A 19386-nucleotide genomic window follows, 5' to 3' on the forward strand; every position below is an offset into this window, starting at 1 on the left:
TGTCCAAATGTCCTGTTAAAAAAACAGGATATGCTGGTAAGGTGTGTTTTGAAGCACGGCAGCTAGTTTGTGCTGGTTTAAGCTGGTCCTTTGTTGGTCATTAGCTGGTCATGAGCTGGTTTAAGCTGGTCAAGTGCTGGTTCTAAGCAACTAGCTCCAGCTCAGGACCAGCTTAAACCAGCTCATGACCAAATAAGGACCAGCATAAACCAGTTCAAACCAGATGCCATGTTCAAAACATACCTACCCAGCATATGCTGGATTTTTCAACAGGGTGTACACAATATAATACACATAAGTCCACTAACATTAGGCAAGGTTTCTTGCACCAAAAATGCTTTATATTCACATAGCCATTATCCACCTTTCCTTCTGACATTTAGAATTAAACATGCTGTTTTTGCCATGCTACATTTAAGACTTCCATATGTAAGACATTTAAGACATCTGCTATGACTGGATAATTTCTTGCCATGTGAAATGAGATCCATATTAGATGAAAATGAACCAAGATACTGGTGTTTACTTATGGCAGAATCCTTCTTGGGGACCCTTTCAAGAACTTGGCAGGAAAGGCTTACTCCAGTCTAGAGAATTAACAGACAATGAGCTGGAGAGTGTGGGAAACACAAAAGTGTCTGCATGAAAATTATCCAATTTTTCATGTAATTCAAGGGCTGCCAAGTTCTCAGGGTGAGTAAACTGCTGTAATGCTATGAGTTGTGATTCTAAACAGTAGTGCTATTAAGCTTAAGAACTTAACAGCAGAAATGCCAGTGCTTTGAAATCCTGGATCTGACCAACCTTTGTATCAACATATGCAATAAAATTCACTATTAACTTAACATCATCCTTGTTTTACTAAGAGGTCAGCTGCTATTTTATTTAAACTTGTTTCATTATATTTTAGATAACAAGCCCTACTTATCAGTGTGGTATTTCAACATGCATCTCCAATAAAGTGTTTTGCTCTTATAGAACTATAGTTTAATAATTAAATTTTGCAATTCCCATTGACATGTATGCCAACATAAAGAATTTACTAGCATAGTTTAGCTTTGCATCATGCAGGATTTAATGGACTTTTGGAAGAATGCGATTAATGCGATTATTTAATTCCAATGTTTATATAATAAATGAACACTAAGTACATACTTGATTTTCTTTTTAGTTGTACTGTATCTAAAACATATTTCAAAATTCAAGAGTGAATGTGCTTGGCATTTCACATGCCAATATATTACTGCCAATCAATACATAAACATATCATAAATAATACATCTATGAATTGCACATTTGGAAAATTGTAAAATAGTCTTGGTCACTCTAAATCAGCAATCATCTCTGAAATAGTGTGCAGTATAGATGGTTTATCCCCTTTTGTAATAGAAAGCAATATCATTTGGTCAGTTCATTGGTTGATGTGATCCCTGTAATCCATGGTAAATTAATGCCTGTGGTTTAAATCCCCATTCTTCCACAATTAATTGGTTTCTTAATCTCATCATCTCAATTTCAAAAGTCAAATTTATACTTAATTCTGGAGCTTTGATATCCTTTGATGCACTCTGAATTAAAATGATCCTTAAAAAACAAAACAAAAAACACACACACAAGGAATTAACCCCAGACCTGGCAAACACAGAGGAAAATGCTGTGAAAACACTTCTAGGACTTTATTGGTCAATCATACAGAAGTAAAGGCAACCAGCACAGAGTTGTCCCTTTCATCCTCTCCTCTCCTGAACACACAACCACATTACCATTCTTTCCAGATCAGCCTTATCACAGCTAAACACATAGAGACAGGATACCACCCAGCTCCAACCGGCCTGTAATTGGCTTGTTAGATCATGGGGATCATCACTCACTTTCATGGTGGCTGGAAAAGGACAGGTGAGGGAAAAAAAAAAAAAAAAAAAAAAAAAAAAAAGGAAACAGGTAGGAACACATGAAGTTCTTTTTGAATGGAATGAAGCTTTTGATGCTTTTAAAAAGTAATTAGAGAAAATAAATAAAAGAAAGCAAAATAAACTTAATGGTGATCTCAATTATGTACACACAAATGAGTTATGTTCACAAATGATTATAATGCAGAAAAAGTTATAGAGCTATTAATATGGGTCACAAGGCTTAGATAATGTGGCCTTAAATGAATTTGATGAATTCACGTTGAGATATCTGACTTTTGATTGCAAACGCTAGGATTTTGACAAATCTGAGACATTTTTAATGTCTGAGATATTTTAAAAGTTTGTTTAAACATTTATATATGGCACATGCTGCATGAAATTTTCATACAAGCAAGATACTTAAAAATATTTTTCTTTCCTATGGCATCCTCTTAAAGCTTTCCAAGTCAATGGCGAGAAACGAAAACACAGGAAAGGGGAAGGTGAGACCATTTTCTGGCCTAACTTAAATGTATTATATTTCACAAAAAGCTTTGGGAGCAATATCTCTTTTGGCCAATAGAACACTTCTCCTCAGTAGCAAACTCAGAGTGCATAATCTCATTAAAAGATTTTTATGATAACACAGTCTAGACCAACTATGCAGAAAGGCTTAAGAAGCTCTCTGGGGAAACTCATTTACAGTTACAGTTTAGCTTTACAACAGAAAACTTGTTCTCTTTCTAAAAGGTAATTTCAGAGTTTTTTTGTTGTAATTACCACAGTGCCGAGAAGCCCTCCTGCGTAGACACAGGATCATATCACAGTTTAATTCACCACTTAGATCACTCAACACATTAATACTGCTACTATTTAAAAGGACAACACTCCAATTTAAAGGAACAGATTACCCCCAAAATAAAGCTTCTTTTTTTTATTTTTTATTTTTTTTTATTTTTTATTTTTTTTACATAATTATACATTATTCTAACCCTGTGGCATGTTTTTATCTTCACAAAAGGAGAAATTAGGCAGAATGTCCAAACCTTTGTTTTCCATACATTGATGGCCACTCTAAAAATGACAACAAAAAACACAATTAACCATAAAAAGCTTACTGTATCATATTCGATAAGCAAATTTATAAGGCCTATAATTTAACATGATCAAACATGATCAAAACTTTTCCAAAAAAAAAAAAAAAACTGTTGTACACAATCAACTACATGCCTTCCTTGGCCTGTTAGTATTGTTAGTAATATTTCAAGATGAACACTATACTGTACAGAAGAAATACTTGATTATCCATGCATAATTGTTTATTTTACATCTCTCAATCATCATTCTGTTACATTGGATTATATGCTTTGCCCCCACAATAAAAAACAAACAAACAAAAAAAAAACACATAGCTTTGATTATAAAACTAAGCATTTAAATATCACCTTTCTAAGAGATGAGTAAGCATCAGAACATCATCATTCCATATTCTCCTATATCATGCTATATAAGTCATAAAAGCCTGATGTACCAAATATGATCCAACAAAAAACGCATGCAATTTATTTTGTGTTTGTTTAAAAGTTCAATAAACTGTTCCATTTCCAAAAATTTGACTCTTCTCATTATTATTTCATATATCAAGCTTTACAGGGTTAAAGTTTCATAAAAGTGATCCATATGATTTATGTGCTATATTAGTTCAAAATATTACTATTGCTATGTGTTCATAAGCATGTGTGAAGAATGTCTTCATGATAGCTTTGGAAGAAGAGAGAAGATGATTATTAATAAGGGCTTGAATTTCAGTCTCTTCCTCACACAAACCTATTATATGAACTATTTTTTTTTACTCCAAAACAAGATGGTATTTACTTACTTACTAGAAAAGAAATCAGGCTGGTTAATTATCCTTAGAGCCAACAGTGATGACAAACTGACTCTATCCAGAAAGATACGAGTCTCATTAGCTTTGTGACCACAGAAATACTACAGAGCATTTCTCAGAGGGGTGTTTATGACAGTTTAAAAGCACAAACACATTCCACTAGGACAGAATAAAGAGAGAGTGAGAGAGAAAGAGAGAGAGTTAGCATCCAGCATGCTGGTAAAATGATGCCGTATAAATCTTTGCTCTCTCCCCCTCACAGCTTGGATTTAAATTTTTTATGGCGGAGGTGTGCTGGAATGGACCTGATCGCCGATTGCTGGTCTGCACTCTGCATTATTCACTAGTCCCTCTTATAGCTGACTTCATTTATGTTGACAAAGTACTTGAAGGGAGATTCTTGTCTTCCAGTACTTCCCAGATTTCCTCTGTTTCTGTCCAACGTTCACCCGAATAGACAGACACTGGCAGAGCTCTTACATTTTATCACTGAAACATTCACAAAGCATTGGTGACTGCCAAGAACCAAACCCTACTATAATCACACACACAAATGGATATACATGCCCGCTGGGTATACACATGGATATATTGCCCGCTCATAATCAATGATATGCAGACCTGTCATTTTTGTCCCTTACTTGACCCTTGACTGCACACAAACGCATATTAAACTGAAACCAATCCATCAAATTTGATGACAACAGTCAGTGAACTGTCATTTGTTGTTCTCTTTAAAACAATACTTCACTAAAAAAGAAATCTGTCCATCATTTACTCACCTTTAAGTCATTCCAAACCTGCATGACTTACTTTCATGTGTGGAGCATGAAAGGGAGATATTTTTGAAAACATGTTTTTTTTTTTTGTCTGTACACTTGAAATCAGTACGATCCCATGTTGTTTTAGGCCCTATTGACTTTTTTTATATAGACCAAAATAGTTATTTAAATATCTGTATGGCTTTCTTTTCCATGTAAAACACAAACAAAGAGAGTTTGAAAAATGTCTCAGTGTTATTTGTTCCAACATGGAAAGTCAATATGGTCCCATGTTGTTTTGAACCCCATGGAATTTAAATATACATGGACCAAAGTAGTTTTTTAAAATATCTTCTTTTGTGTTCCATAGAAGGAAAGTAACACAGGTTTGTAACAACATGAGGCTGAATAACCTGCAATTATCTGGGTGAACTATCCCTTTAAGCACAGAAAAAGGCATTACTTAGTATAGATGTTTAAAAACAGCACTGATCCTTGTTTCCAGTCAGCAGAGAGCATGCATTGCCCTTCCCAGATATCCTCCCTGTGAGAATGATGTCAGAGGCTGAGAGGATGGGTCTTACCTCTGCCATTGGCACTCCCTCCGGGGGACGGCAATGCAGCACAATCATGCCCTTGATTGGCACTTCCTTCCCTTGAGGATCCTGCTCAAAGTTTTTGCGAAGGTCTGTTTGAAAAGATAAGAGGCAGCTGTCACAGTGGGCAGAGTCCGAGCCGATATTTAGCCTATCTATGCCAATCGCTTTCACTGCTCAGTATCCTGCTCTATCTACACCCCCTGCCCTTCGTTTTGGCAACCTTAGAAAGGAAGGGCAAAAGAGCAGCAGAGTGCAGGCATTCTCAATGGTGCTCCGGCCATCTGCTGGAGTTGCAGGTGTCGTTGGTTCAGTTCAGTTTGACAGCTCTGCCTCATCCAACAGCAATACAGCAATAGATTTTTTTTTCTGTGCAATGCAAAATGCTTTTAATTTGTAGAGAGAAAACAACAGAAAAATGACAAAAATGGTCCAGCTTCAGGTAGGAAAAAAATAATGCTCCCTGTTTTCAAGTGGACTAAAGTTGTTTATTGATTATCAATTGATAATGATAAAATATAATCATTAAAAAAATATATAAATTATGATAATGATACTCATAGCAAATAATAATAAAAACTAAATAAAGCTGTTAATAGATTGCAAATGCCTTCAAATTTAAAGGGTTAGTTCACCCAAAAATGAAAATTCTTTCATAATTTACTCACCCTCATGTCGTTCTAAACCCGTAAGACTTTCGTTCTTCTTTAGAACATGAATAAAGATTTTTTTATGAAATCTGAGTAATTTCTGACAGCTACGCAACTGAAACTTTGACACTTCATAAAGTTTCATAAAGAGATCGTAAAACTAATCTATATGATTGGGTGGTTTAGTTCAAATTTTCTAAAGAGACACAGTCATTTTATATGCTGAACAGACTGAATTTAGGCTTTTGTTCGCATACAGACATTCATCAACGCACACATCAGTTATGGTAAATGGAAGCTCAAGCATGTTCTCTTGACATGCGAGAACCAATGAGGTTCATTCTTGTGTGTTATGCAGCACGTTTGAGCTTCACCACAAGAGGTTTGTTCTCACATGTCTTTCAACTTCTGTTTATGTTTGCTGATCAATGTTTATATGTGAATGAAAGCCTAAATTCAATCTGCTTAACATATAAAGCGATCGTGTCTCTTCAGAAAATTTGGACTGAACCACTCAATCCATATGGATTAGTTTTATGGTCTCTTTATGAACTTTTTGAAGCATCAAAGTGGTAGTTGTGTAGCTGTCAATGAAGGGAGAAATCGTTCAGATTTCATTTAAAATATCTTCATTTGTTTTCCGAAGATGAATGTAAGTCTTATGGGTTTGGAACAACATGAGGGTGAGTAAATAATGACAGAATTTTCATTTCTGGGTGAACTAACCCTTTAATGTCCCTTTTCATCTGTGTTTATATTATGTGTTTCAGAAAAACCACATGAAATTCACATGTGCAAAAACGTGGCCAATATGTGAAACACGTGTGAAACACATACACTTTGCACATGGGAAACGGTTTTGGAACAGTTCTCATGTGAAATCCATGTGACCACGTAAGAACATTAAAATTCGTGGGAAATTCATGTTGTTTTTTTAAATGTAGGTGCATTTCAGATTTAGCATGCAAGCTTTTGTCTTAATAATTTTCAGCAATTCTAAAGGAGAGAAAAAATTGATTAGCTAATACAAGAGGTATTTTCAAACGTTTTGATATCCATGACCCTTAAATTTATTAAATTACATCCTAGATTTTTTATTTCTTATTTAAAAACTTGCACTGTCAATACAATGCAATTAAAATAACAATGAATAATAATAATTTTCTCACTTGGAGGCCACTAGGACCTAGCATACTCACAGGCTATCCTCACTGTGGCCTTACGGCTCTTCGAGGTCCCTAGGTGACTCCAGGCCACACAAAGGCACCAGTAGTCCTCTGGACCATGGAAATCCTCCACCTGCTGCCTAGTAACATTGATCGTCACTTCGCGGATTTTCAGCCCTGTGTAACGAGAAACAGAGAGCATGAACATTCTTCATCTGAATACACTTCAGGTCAAAGTCCATTAAGTATTTATCATCAGTGTTTGGTCACTTCAGTCAGGGTCCTTAATGGCGATTGAGGGTAAGAATATACACTGGGTGTCAGAAGGATGAAAGGGTACCAAAGCTCTCGGAATTCTGAGACTGAAGTTTAAAAATATCATATGCATTGTTATTTAAAAAATAAATAAATAAATAAATCCAGTGAAGACCAGTGAAAAATTTAATGGCCTCGGGTTGCTTTTCCCTTCACATGCTGCCCTACATAACTCCAGTTTCATGTCTCTCTGCTCCAAGTTTTTGAGTGCATTACTGATAAAAAAACATTTTTTTTTCTCCCTTTTTCAGGAGGTCCTTCCTTGTTGTCTGAGCCACAGATCGTTAGCAAGATGAAAATAGCTAGCTGAAGCTGCATTAGCCTAAAAGCACAAGAGCCACGCTTGTTACCCCTGAGGCTTCATTTAAGACAAATGTCTTCAGATAAACTTGTCACAACCTGAACCCTTCGAACTCTCAAATCTATGATAGTTAATACTTTGGCGATAATATTTAATGTTTCTTGACTTTTAAAATGTCTGACTCTCCTGGTATGAACCTGAAGTCACTCTTTGCAGATTTATTGCATTAGAAAAGGCTTTCACTGTTAATCGGTTTCATCTTATACCACGTTCTACAGGATTCCTACAGCCTACAGACTTTACAAAATAGTACAGATATGCGGATTAAAATGAATTTTATGCTATATGCTGAGAACCACAATAACCAATCCAGATTTTTTTGCTCCTCCGCTTTAATGCACTCTCAAACATTAGTCTGTAATCTGGAATGCTCCTGTACCATACGTCTCCTAATAAACAGTGCCAGGGACCATATCTGAACACTTTTACCACATAAATATCAAATAAATCTGAAAGTGCCTTCAACTATACAGGGATTACTATTGCAGCTCAAAGATAAAACGATGGCATGCAATTTATGTAAACAGATCAGTTCAAGAAGACTCAGCTCATTTTAAAACATTTTTTTGTGTGTGTGTGAGATTAGGATGAGCCCCAGTGCGGGAGGATAAACAGAATAAATGATGCTGACACTGTATTCTGAATTTTGCCCTGTAAGATGGCAGCAAAGAAGCCCAAACAAACATGATACATTTGGAAGTCCTCTTTTATATTATACAGATGGACATTGTTGTTCTCCTTAATACCTACACCACTGTTTAAAAGTTTGGATCAGTAAGTTCCCTTTCAGTCAGTCACGTTCGACGTACGTCAGTAGTGACCGTCGAATTGGGATATCGCTAGAGAGCCCTATCAGCTTCGAGTGAACTAAAACAGGCCAATGGAATTGGCATGCGATATTTGCATAATGCGCACCGCCTCCGTCAGGTGTATATAAATAGGAAGCAGATGCAATCGCACTCTGTCTTTCGCTTCGGAGCCAACAGTTTGGTGTCTCCAGCTTTCCATCTTCTGCAAAGTGAAACTAAACAAGCCTTAGAAGATTCTAGCGTCTTGTGTTGGTGTGACGGCACAGCAGCGAGGTCACAAGCTTCCCGAGGAGCCTGAGCAGTTTAAAGCTCTCAACTGCTGTTATTACAGCAATCAGTCCCATTTAATCCACAGTTGTCTGTTGCGATTTGGGGCGGTTCCTCCGTTGTGTTCGGGGAGTGGTGTACCCGAACACATCGTGACACTCCCTGGCACAAGAAAGCTGATTCTTCCCCTTCTAAAAGAGCTTCACAGACGAACCCTGCGTCTCTCTCGAGATGTCATTTCATCTGTGTGTTACTGGGTGTGGTCGTTCCCTGGTCCCCGCTGATGGGCACAATCGCTGCATCACGTGCTTGGGCGTTCAGCACGCTGAAGCAGCATTTGTAGATAGTTCATGTACTCACTGTGGGAACACGACTATCGCAGTGCTGAGATCTTGACTCTCGTTCCTTGGTTCTCAGGGAGCGGGGGTCCCCTCCCCTATGCCCCGTGCGGCTGTTTTCTCTGGCTCCGGCCAGGATGGCAGTTCCTCAGCGTATAGGCAGGGTGATCTGAGGATTGCGATCAGGGCTTCCTCTACGGAGCATCCAGCCATTTCATTTGGTGCACCAGCTGAGGACCAGATGTCGATCTCAGCATCGGAAGGTGAGAATGAGTCCTCGGGAGATGAAGACTCGGCTGTGCTGCCTCCCTCCAGGACCATAGCGTTGCCCAAGACCGATTCCGAGTAGACGGCTGTGCTTTCCCAGGCAGCCGAGAAGGTCGGGCTCGTGTGGAACCCTCCGCCGTGTCCCGGTCCTTCCCGGCTCAACGTTTGGTACCTTTCTTCTTGAAAGTGCACGATGAGGTGACCAGGTCCTGGCGGACGCCGTATAGCATTCGTGCAAGACCTGGACCCTCATCCGCCTTCACCTCCCTGGATGGCGGAGAGGCTAGGGGATACACGTGGATTCCCCCATTCGAGTAGTCTGTTGCAATGCAGCTGTGTCCAACGGCCACCGGCTGGAGCAGTGAACCGTGTCTCCTATCCCGGGCCTGTAAATTCTCCTCAGGACTGATGGAGAAAGCTTACAGAGCCTGTGGACAAGCTGCCTCCGCCCTGCACGCCATGGCCCTTTTGCAAGTATATCAAGCAAAAGCGTTGATAGAGATGCCCCAGGGAGGCCTTGACCAGCAGTTGCTTGGGGAGCTGAGCGCTGCCACCGACCTCGCCCTCCGGGCGACTACGGTGACAGCTTGCTCTGTTGGTCATGCGATGTCTACATTTGTAGTCCAGCAGTGCCACCTCTGGCTGACCCTGGCTGACATGAAGGAGACCGATAAACATCGGTTCCTGGACTCTCCAACATCTCTCCCACCCCCAGATTTTGTGTTTTTGTCTGTCCCGCCGCTGGCTCTCACGAGCCGGAAAGAGACTATTTCTATTTAATAATATCTCATGTTATCTCCTGATGTTACAAGCTACTGACACTTGTTGTAAAAGCTCTGAAGGGCTAGTTTTATCTTCAGACATTCAGGCTATGTTTGATTTAGCGCTGCCAGAGAAAGCGAAAGTAAAAATCACCAGCGTGTGTGAAACGTGCTATATGCGCTATATAATAAACTTGACACGCCTTATAAAGTCTAATAATGAGCACAAACTGTGTTAAATTGAAATTGATGTGTAAGCAAAAAGGTTTCTGTCCTACGGTGTTTTTTCTACTTTACCACAGTAAAGAATGCGAATAGCCTAAATGTGAACGAAAGAAACGTTTATAATCCCCTGCATGATTTGGGAAACGGATTCCATGTTCAGTGGAATAACTAATGGAATATTGTTAAATTCTCTGATAATCAGGTGACCAGATCGCGATTCGCAGAACAGAATATAAAGCTTAAATGTATGGACTCGCGTACCTCTCTCATTCGGCATTAACCAAAATGTTTCCATGGCTGCAATGTCACAACAGTGTCACACACTGTAATTTCTAACCTATTATTTCTTCTGTAAACAAAGCTTTGTGCTTCACTCGTGTCATATTCCCGTAAATACTGCCACAGTCCTATCAGTGGGTGCCGAATATACCCGGATTCTTGGCACTACCGGTACTACAGAAATGCGGGTGTCGTCACATTTTCAAAATTTCAGTACCGACTTGGTACCGAAGTACCGGTACTTTTGACAACACTAGTCACGATCCCTCTACTTGAGCGGTCCCATATGTGTAATTGTCCATGGTCAAACTCCCTATGGTGAGCCCGTGTCTTTCCCTTAGCAGAGCCAGTTCTGCTGTCACCTGTCAGATGAGTCTCCCCCTACCCAGGTGGAGCCATCCCAGGGACTCCATATGCGTACTGCTCAACTGGCCAGTCCATATGTGTATTCTCCACGTAAACTCATCCCCAACAGGGTAGGTAGTGGCCTCCGCAGCATCCCCTACGGGTTCGCTTCCCCAGTGTAGTCTAGTTTACTTAGTGGGTATGTCGGAACAGCAGTAGACTCTCCCGGCGTAAGCTCGCCCCCTTCACCGTCCCAGTTGGTGTGATGGGTGGCTAGAGCTTGCGCTGGGCACTGGAAGGGGTTTTGAAACTGTGGCGCTTTAGTTGGGATCCCAACTGAAAGGGAACATCTTGGTTACGTATGTAACCCTCGTTCCCTGAAGGAGGGAATTGAGATGTACGTCCCGTCGCCACAGTTTCTTTTTTAAGCAGCACAACTGTTTTTAACATTAGAAAATGTTTCTTGAGCAGCAAATCAGCATATTAGAATGATTTCTGAAGTATCTTCTTGACAATGAAGACTGGATTAATGATGCTGAAAATTTGGCATAGCCATCACATGAAAAAATTAAATTACAAAAAATATATTAAAAACAAAAAAACATTTTAAATTGCAATTATATTTCACAATAGTACTGTTTTACTGCATTTTTGATTAAATAAACTCAGCCTTGATGAGCATGAGAGACTTTCAAAAAGAGGATTTCAGACCTGAAAAACATTGGCGTGATTGCTAAAGAGAAATGAAATTGTTACTGAGGCAGCTAAATCAAATTAGATGTGACTTTTGCCTCTTTACTAGTGAGGTTTCAGCAGATCTCATTAACTCTGAACAGTTAGATACTGTTGCAAGATTCATTATACAAGCGGCATTTCTGGTTGGTTGTTTTGAGAACAAATATTGAAATATTAATGGTTGACTAGTCTGTTGGACAAGAAAGTTTATATCTTTTGGGGGGTGGAAGGGATGAAGCTTCTCAGAGAGGGGTTTAGCATGCTGGCAGAGTCTGCACTTCAGAGTTTAGTAACAGTAGCTGCCTGACTGTCAGCACACTGAATCCCTCTCTATATTCATCCCCTTTAAAGCACCACTGCTCCAGCCATCAAAGCACACTTTTGCAACAAATTCACTGCCTTCAACAAGACATTTTGAGACAATTACTGTTGATTCCAAATAGCTTTTTACTTGCACACATTCAGATGATGGCTACCGCATTGTATCTTCTTGTTTTTTCAGTGTCTCACACTGTGTTTTCAACCATTTAATGGACACATTGAGGAAAAAACAAGGAAAAATTTATTTCTATTTTATTTTATCCACTTTAGGGCAATAAACACAAAAATTAATCAGGTAGTGTAATGATCCTTTACTGTTTTGTTAAATATATATTCTGTGTAATGTACTGATCCAGAGATATGGTCTGTAGTAAATTATATGTTCATTTTCAATGTAAAACCGCTATCTGAGTAATTTATTAATAACATCATGATTAGAAATAAAATGTGCAACAATTAGTGTGTTTAGGGTTCTAGCCACCTTAATGTAAGTTTTTGTTTTAATAAACCAAAATTGCATGTTTGACAGAGGATGTCAGGAGTGGGACACATTTGTTTGCATTTTCTTTCCTAGCTTCCCTGAAATAGATAGCAAGACCGGGCCAAATCATTTATGGCTAAAGTGAGGACATAAAAGAAAATATTTTGAAGAAAGTTGGGGTCCTCAAAAAGAGAAACATTTTTCAAAAATATCTTCTCAGTTGTTTTCTCAGAAGAAAGAGGAAAAGTGAAATATCTTTAAGAGTCATTCAGACAACCCGCAGACTAATCAATTTTTCAAATTTGTCATTTAAGGCATTCCCAATTATGTTGTAAATATGCAAAATTCACCTTCCGTTATTATGTAGTTAACAAGATAAAGTTTTGCTAATGAACATAAATCCTTGAAGACAGAACCTGCTGAGACGATGACACAAAATTAATGTTGTTCATACCACACACAGCACTTATGTCTGATTTAGCAGAATTTGATGTGATTCTTCCCTTAATAAATGAGCAGCTCTCAGCCACTGCGGAAAGGAGTCATGGGAGAACAGGGAGGCGAAACACTAACATCTCATTTAATCAAGTGCCTTCTTGAAGTGGTTTTCTCCCAAAAATGAATGACACTGCAAAGAAAAAAGCAGCTCAGAACAGCGTGGTGTATCCTGTCTGTCCCACAGGTTTATTGATCATGAAAGCAGATTGCCTTTGCTTCTGAGGTGACTCTACATGGTACTGTTAGTCAGGGGTAAACAAAGCAAGACAGACGCCTGTGTTTCATGGACACTCTGAGAGACACAGACATTATTCATCATTCCCAGCTGAGATGTTCCATCGACAGCATAGTGTGGGGGATAAAATTCAGTGGCAGCCGGCAGGCAAGAAAATCATGACTAATGACGGCGCATAATCCTGCCTGATAGATGAAAATATGAGTAATATGTTAATAGGAGATGGTCTTTCTCTCTGTTAGAAAGCCAAATTTCCTGCAGGAATATCGACAGGTGACAGGTGATATTCCAGAGAGACCTGGCTGACACGCTTTAATCTGTCAGCTCCACTTTTTACAACAACTCAGGTCGGGGAATCAGCAGGGACTTGGAAATACAAGGTTATATTGATATCTGAGTCACAATACAATTGTATCGAGATTTTCTGTTTAGAGTATAGATATTCAAAACTAGAATATACGAATACTGCAATCTATTACTTTATGTAGACTTAGTGGAATTACAGTAAAAACAATGATATTAAGAAATATTATTATAATTTAAAATAACTGTTTTATTAATATACTTTAAAATGTAATTTATTTCTGTGAAGCTAAATTTTCAGCAGCAATTACTCCAGTCTTTTTTCAGAAATTGTTCAAACACCGCGTCCTAACCAGACGCGACACCATGACACATGATAAAAGGTATTTTTTCCATGTTAATCAGAGTTTTTGTTCTAACCGGCCGCATTAGCAACACAAAGTATGACAATGGTAATCTCAGGTACTGTTATGTGCTTTATCTAATATTATAAGTGTCTAATGAGAGTTTTAATACTGAAAGCAACAATGGATAATTCTCAGATCTTTAAAATAAATGAAAGAAAATAAGAACGTTTAACTGTCAACTCAACTTGAACAATCAAGTGTATTCTATGACAAAGATTGTTTCATTAACTCATAATGTATTTTTAAAGATGTTAAAATGGTGTAATATTTATAAAGTACTTATCCATGTGCAGTGAGCTTGCAGAGAGAACCCACACACATGCTATTTTGATTGGATGGTGTGGACAGACAAATTGATTGTCACTGGAATCTTATATATATAGTATATAATAGTATATATAATACACTGTATATATAGTTATTTAAAATATCACAACATTAAAAAAAAATAAATAAATTAACGCATATTTGTTCCCACCCTAACACTTACATTTGTCAGATTATCCAATGTTACTTACAGTGCATTCAGAACATAAACTACATCGGTCCATATGTGTTCCCTGAAAATCAAACATGACTTTGACCATTCTTAAAGCCATGTATTGAACTACACAAACAGTCACCCCTAATGGAATGGAGTAATTTCTAGACTTCAGCATCTCATTTGTCAAAAATGGTCAGGATGATATTTAACTCTGTCAAGTAATAAAAAAAAAACAGATTTCATTTTTCCTCTAAGCTTTATTTAGAGCTAGTTAATCCGGTCTGCCTCAGTTGCAACATGTGGCACAGCCACAGACTCAATTTAAGGGCCAGAAACTGACAGGACGTGACAATCATTTGAAGCTTTGGCTCAAGAAGTATTAGATATACTAAGCGGATGCTTCTGGTGCTCTCTGTGCAACAAACTGTTAGAGGAAAGTCTGTGTAAGCCTGTATAAGCGACAGCCAGACAATAGGTGTGCTACATGAACGTGACCTTTAAAACCTGATGTTAAAGAGTATCTGAGATCCTAATAAGTTTTTTAAATTGGTGGCACATAGTTGTGACAGCATAGAATATGAAAAGCAGCACTCAAGAAGAACTTCACTTTCAAGTTCACAATATACCACATCAATCAGCAACATTTCCAAGTCACTTTTAATGCGCTTTGCTTTACACCGGTTCCTTTCGTAATACTTCACTAGCTACACTCAAAGAAAGCTGCTTACATTATGTGGCAGCAGCCACAGGGAATGACTTTAGTTGTAGTTCAGTGTTTGAACAGACTTAGAACAGGACATGGCACAGCGAGAACTGTGTAATGTTTTGTTCCATGTGATTCCAGCAAAGGCTTCCAGCAACTGATTTGGAGCTTTTGTGTCACCCGCTGTAGCAGAGAACGATTATTTCAGAACCATGGAGAGCGACAGCAATTGGAGGACCAGCAAGTGAAGCTGCTGTAGTCATACAGTATTTGGTGTATTCCAAGTCAGAATTTCCAATTTTCGCTTTTGTAAGAATTTAACTTAAATTCATTTTAAGTACTTTAAATAACAGCAAACATTTATTCTGAATAACTGAAGAGGTTAAGGTAAAAATGAAGTTGCACAATTATTCCTAGTTAAAAAAAAAAAATAATTGTAAAACTGCCACTTGTAACTCCCTTCTAAACAAATAAATAAAGATGCTAGTCACGTCACCTCAGTAAAATTTTGCTTTAATCAAAAATGTATTTTTTATTTATATTAAAAGATTACTGTATATGGATATTGTAATGATTGGTCAAACAGGTTTGAATCCAAATGCAAGCTTTTATTGTGCAAGTGCATTGTCGAACAGGCAGAGTCGAACAGGGGCAGACAGGAACAGCAAGGGACAGGCAGAATCGTGGTCACAGTACAGGCAGAAGTCGGGGCAGGCAGATATCACTCACAGGTTGGGAAACAATATACAGGCCAAAGGTAGGCAGCAGAGAATCTTAAACAGGTAACAGACAGGATCAGTAACAGGCAGACAGACAGAATAACAATGCTCGGAATTGTAATCGTGGTAAACAAGACTTCGCAATGATGTGATGTGAATGAGAGTCCTTTACAGTCTGGTTAATGTGCTGCAGATGGGTGTGGTGATTACTGATTAGTGTGGAGTGTGTGCAGGTGACTGGCAGGGAGGATTATGGGAATTGGAGTCCGGGAAATGACAGGAATCGTGACAGATATATACACACACACAAACCTTTTAGCCAATTTTCTCACTGTCAGCAGATATTCAAACAAGGACCTGTTGTGCCCTTAACCCCAGCTTGCTCCAGGGGAAATAACCAGATAATAAGAGTTGCTTTATGCTGAAGCATCAGTTAAATGACTACTTGCATTACTAATGTGGACCTATACAGTGTGAGATTGCAAAGGGCTATGAGTAACAGGTTTTTTCCCAACTAACTTATAAAGCATTGGTGTGACCTCCTCCAAATGACTCATCTCATTGTGTGCATGTGTGTGTTCTTGAGCTCATGGTGGTGAATGTGACACTTTGCTCAGGGGGTAGAAGCTTTAATAGCACATTAATGTCAGCCTCCATCACACACTCATGTTCTCCCCACCCGCTCTGCATGGCAGCTCCCTCCAGCGTAACTCCAAATAAATAATTATCATAACTACAATGGCACAAAGTGCTGTTAGAGCAATGAAGGGAAGACTACAAGAATCAAAAATAAAAAATGACCTGAAAGACATAGATCCATATTCAAGGATGTTTCTGCAATCTGCAATGGCTTCCCTTCCTGAGTAGCCATTGCAGACCTTTGAACTGTGTTATACCAATGTTTCAGGCATTATTTTCTTTTTTATTCTCTCTTATTACTGCACTCTGTAAGGTAGAGCTGCATGATTAATTGTTAAAAGATCGCAAACTCAATTCAAATACCCATGCAATCTTATTCCTAAATGAGAGTGATTTGGCTATGTCTGTTAAACCTTTGAAAAGTACGCTCACAGCTAATGTTCAAATCTGTGTTGGTGCTGCTTCTGATCCAGAGAGAGCGGTTGTCATATGAAACAGCTTCACAAACAGCCTTTTCAACCACACAGTATCATTATTTCTGCTACAATAATTCAAATTATCACAGAAGTACTGGGATAAAAGCTTATAGTTTGGATATAAACAATGATGTCTACGGTATCAAAATAGAGTAAATCGCCTTTTGAAGGTAATTTGATGATACACCAGTAGCTGACGACAAGTGACTGTTAAAAAATGACTGTATTTGTTATTGATTCATTCATTCAAGGGATTCGTTCAAAAATGCTGAATCATCCAGTAATCAAACAAGAAGTATTTATGAGTCATTGAATAATTTATTCAAACCGACTGTTTTTAAATAATAAAAATAAATGAAATATATATACTTTATATACACTGCAGCAATTAACATTTTGTCAGAGCCTCTAGTAAATTACATGTTATTTTGTTTAGTTGTCTATTCAGAATCGTGGGAGAATCGTGATCTCTATTTATGTTATGTCTCTTTATAACATATTTTTAAGAAATGGTTATGGGTAGGTTTAGTGGGATTAGCAGATAAAAATATCTTTTTTATTGATATATTGTTACTAAAAGTGTCAATTTTCTTACACATATCCGTAGGGAAACACACCATAGGAAGTAAAATTTGCTCAAATGAAATAATTTATTAGGGAATTATAAAGAGTTGTTAGTTTATGACCGAGCAACTGAGTCGTCCAGCGTTCATTTGCTCGAGCCGTAAAAAGCTCTTGTAGTGGATATGAATATCTAACAATCGTGAAAACACTGATTAGAGCATGGTAACTTAAGATCGACAGTTTAAGACATTACATTTTAGAAGCACATAATACAAGACACTTTCTTTTAAAAATCTACAAGAGACTTTATTTATTCTAACACAAACACACACACATACATACACACATTCATGTATACACGTTGCAGTAAGAAAGGAAAAGAGAGAGAAATAATTTTAAGAGAGGGAAAGTGATATGATGAACATAATTCCTAGCAATGCACTTCAAAGACCTGAACGAACCATTAATCATTAATTTAAATGCACCAGTTCAGTTTTAATCTGGGGTACTTGCTTTAGTCGATTTTAAATGTGAATTTCCCTCGTCAACGTGCAGAGAAGGGTTTTCCAAGTCGATGATTTGTCTCTTCAGGTCCAGATAGTGGTTAGGTCAAAACCAATCACATTTGAGCTTGCTGAAAAATGGAAGGAAGTCAGATTTGTCGTGGCTGGAGTTAAAGCTGAAGCGGCAGAAGTCGTTGGTTGAGCTTTGCGGAAAATCTTAGAAACACAAGACTTTTAGCGGAAAAGAAAATTTAGTAAAAGAAAAGAAAAGTGAGTGAAAGTTGGATGGCTTGAATGAGCTGCTTGTCTGTTCTTCTTGTTACTCCATGGTTACGAGTTGTTCTGCTTACTCTGGTCACGGCTGACTGGTTCTTTCTTCTAGTTTCTTGTCTTCTCTTGTCTTGTCTCTTGCAATATAACTATTTAAACTTAGTTGTTTGTCACACTTCAGAGGGGTATTGGCCAATCAGATATCGTACTGTTTCAAAAGGGCTTTTCTCTGCCCCCAATCATGAATAGGTATTACTTCCCATCTATGCTTTAACAGAGAGTACCATTTCAACCACAATTTCTATTAAATGGAATATGATACATTTTAAGATTTCATTCAAGCCAGGATTTAGGAAAGAGGAAAATAATTAAATCAAGTCCAATTAAGGCATACTTTCAGTCAGTCATTCAAGAGTTATCACATTTACCTGAATTGTGAGTGTTCTAAAGCAAAACTGGTTACAGGTAGTATTTGTGGACACAATGTAAAATGTATGTAGTTAAAAGATGTTTGATAAGTCCATTTAAACAATTTTGATGCAGTTTAGAACAGTCTTTGTTGGTTTTTATGTGAAGTTAACCAAAGGAAACAAAAGGTCTGCATTGTCTCTGTCCCTTTTGATTTGGTGATCAAAGACACTTTATCTTCTAGGTGACCATTTGGTGTCACAAATGGCTGAGTTCATCACTTCTCCTTCTGTCAGGAAACATGGATGTCGTAAAAAGTAATCAGCATTGGTTTTCTCTACAGACGAGCTGGAGCTGATACCTCGATTCTGAATTAGAATTATGTTTTGAAAGAATCATCTGAATGATTCATTTGTCTGATTCGTCCACAGTTCCTACATATCTATTCATTATATATTATGTTCTTTATATATTCTCTATAAAATGATTATGTTAGGTGATAAGGATAAAGGATCTAAAATGTATCGAGCAATAAATATCTTTAGAATATTAAAGATTCATAAATATTTTACATTGTGAGCTTGCAGTGGACTGTAAGAAAGGAGCGGAGTTTAAGCCGACTAAATGACTGGAGAAGTCCACCATATGTCAGAGAGAAGTCTATTGTTTTACTGGAAAATCAAGTTTTGATTAAAAATTACGAAAAAAATAAAATAAAAA

General features: G+C 37.9%; 1 protein-coding gene across 3 annotated transcripts in view; it reads right to left on the minus strand.

Moving 5' to 3' along the window:
• Positions 1-19386, minus strand: part of unc5db (unc-5 netrin receptor Db) — a 175618-nt gene that overhangs the window by 48472 nt on the left and 107760 nt on the right. For all 3 annotated transcript variants that reach the window (XM_067407183.1, XM_067407182.1, XM_067407181.1), the window contains exons 3-4: positions 6987-7130; positions 5126-5229 (exon numbers count right to left, since the gene is read on the minus strand). In XM_067407183.1, the coding sequence (XP_067263284.1) occupies positions 5126-5229; positions 6987-7130 (248 nt within the window). The remainder of the gene's footprint in view (positions 1-5125; positions 5230-6986; positions 7131-19386) is intronic.

This window comes from Chanodichthys erythropterus, chromosome 13, assembly GCF_024489055.1.
Source record: "Chanodichthys erythropterus isolate Z2021 chromosome 13, ASM2448905v1, whole genome shotgun sequence".
NCBI lineage: Eukaryota > Metazoa > Chordata > Actinopteri > Cypriniformes > Xenocyprididae > Chanodichthys > Chanodichthys erythropterus.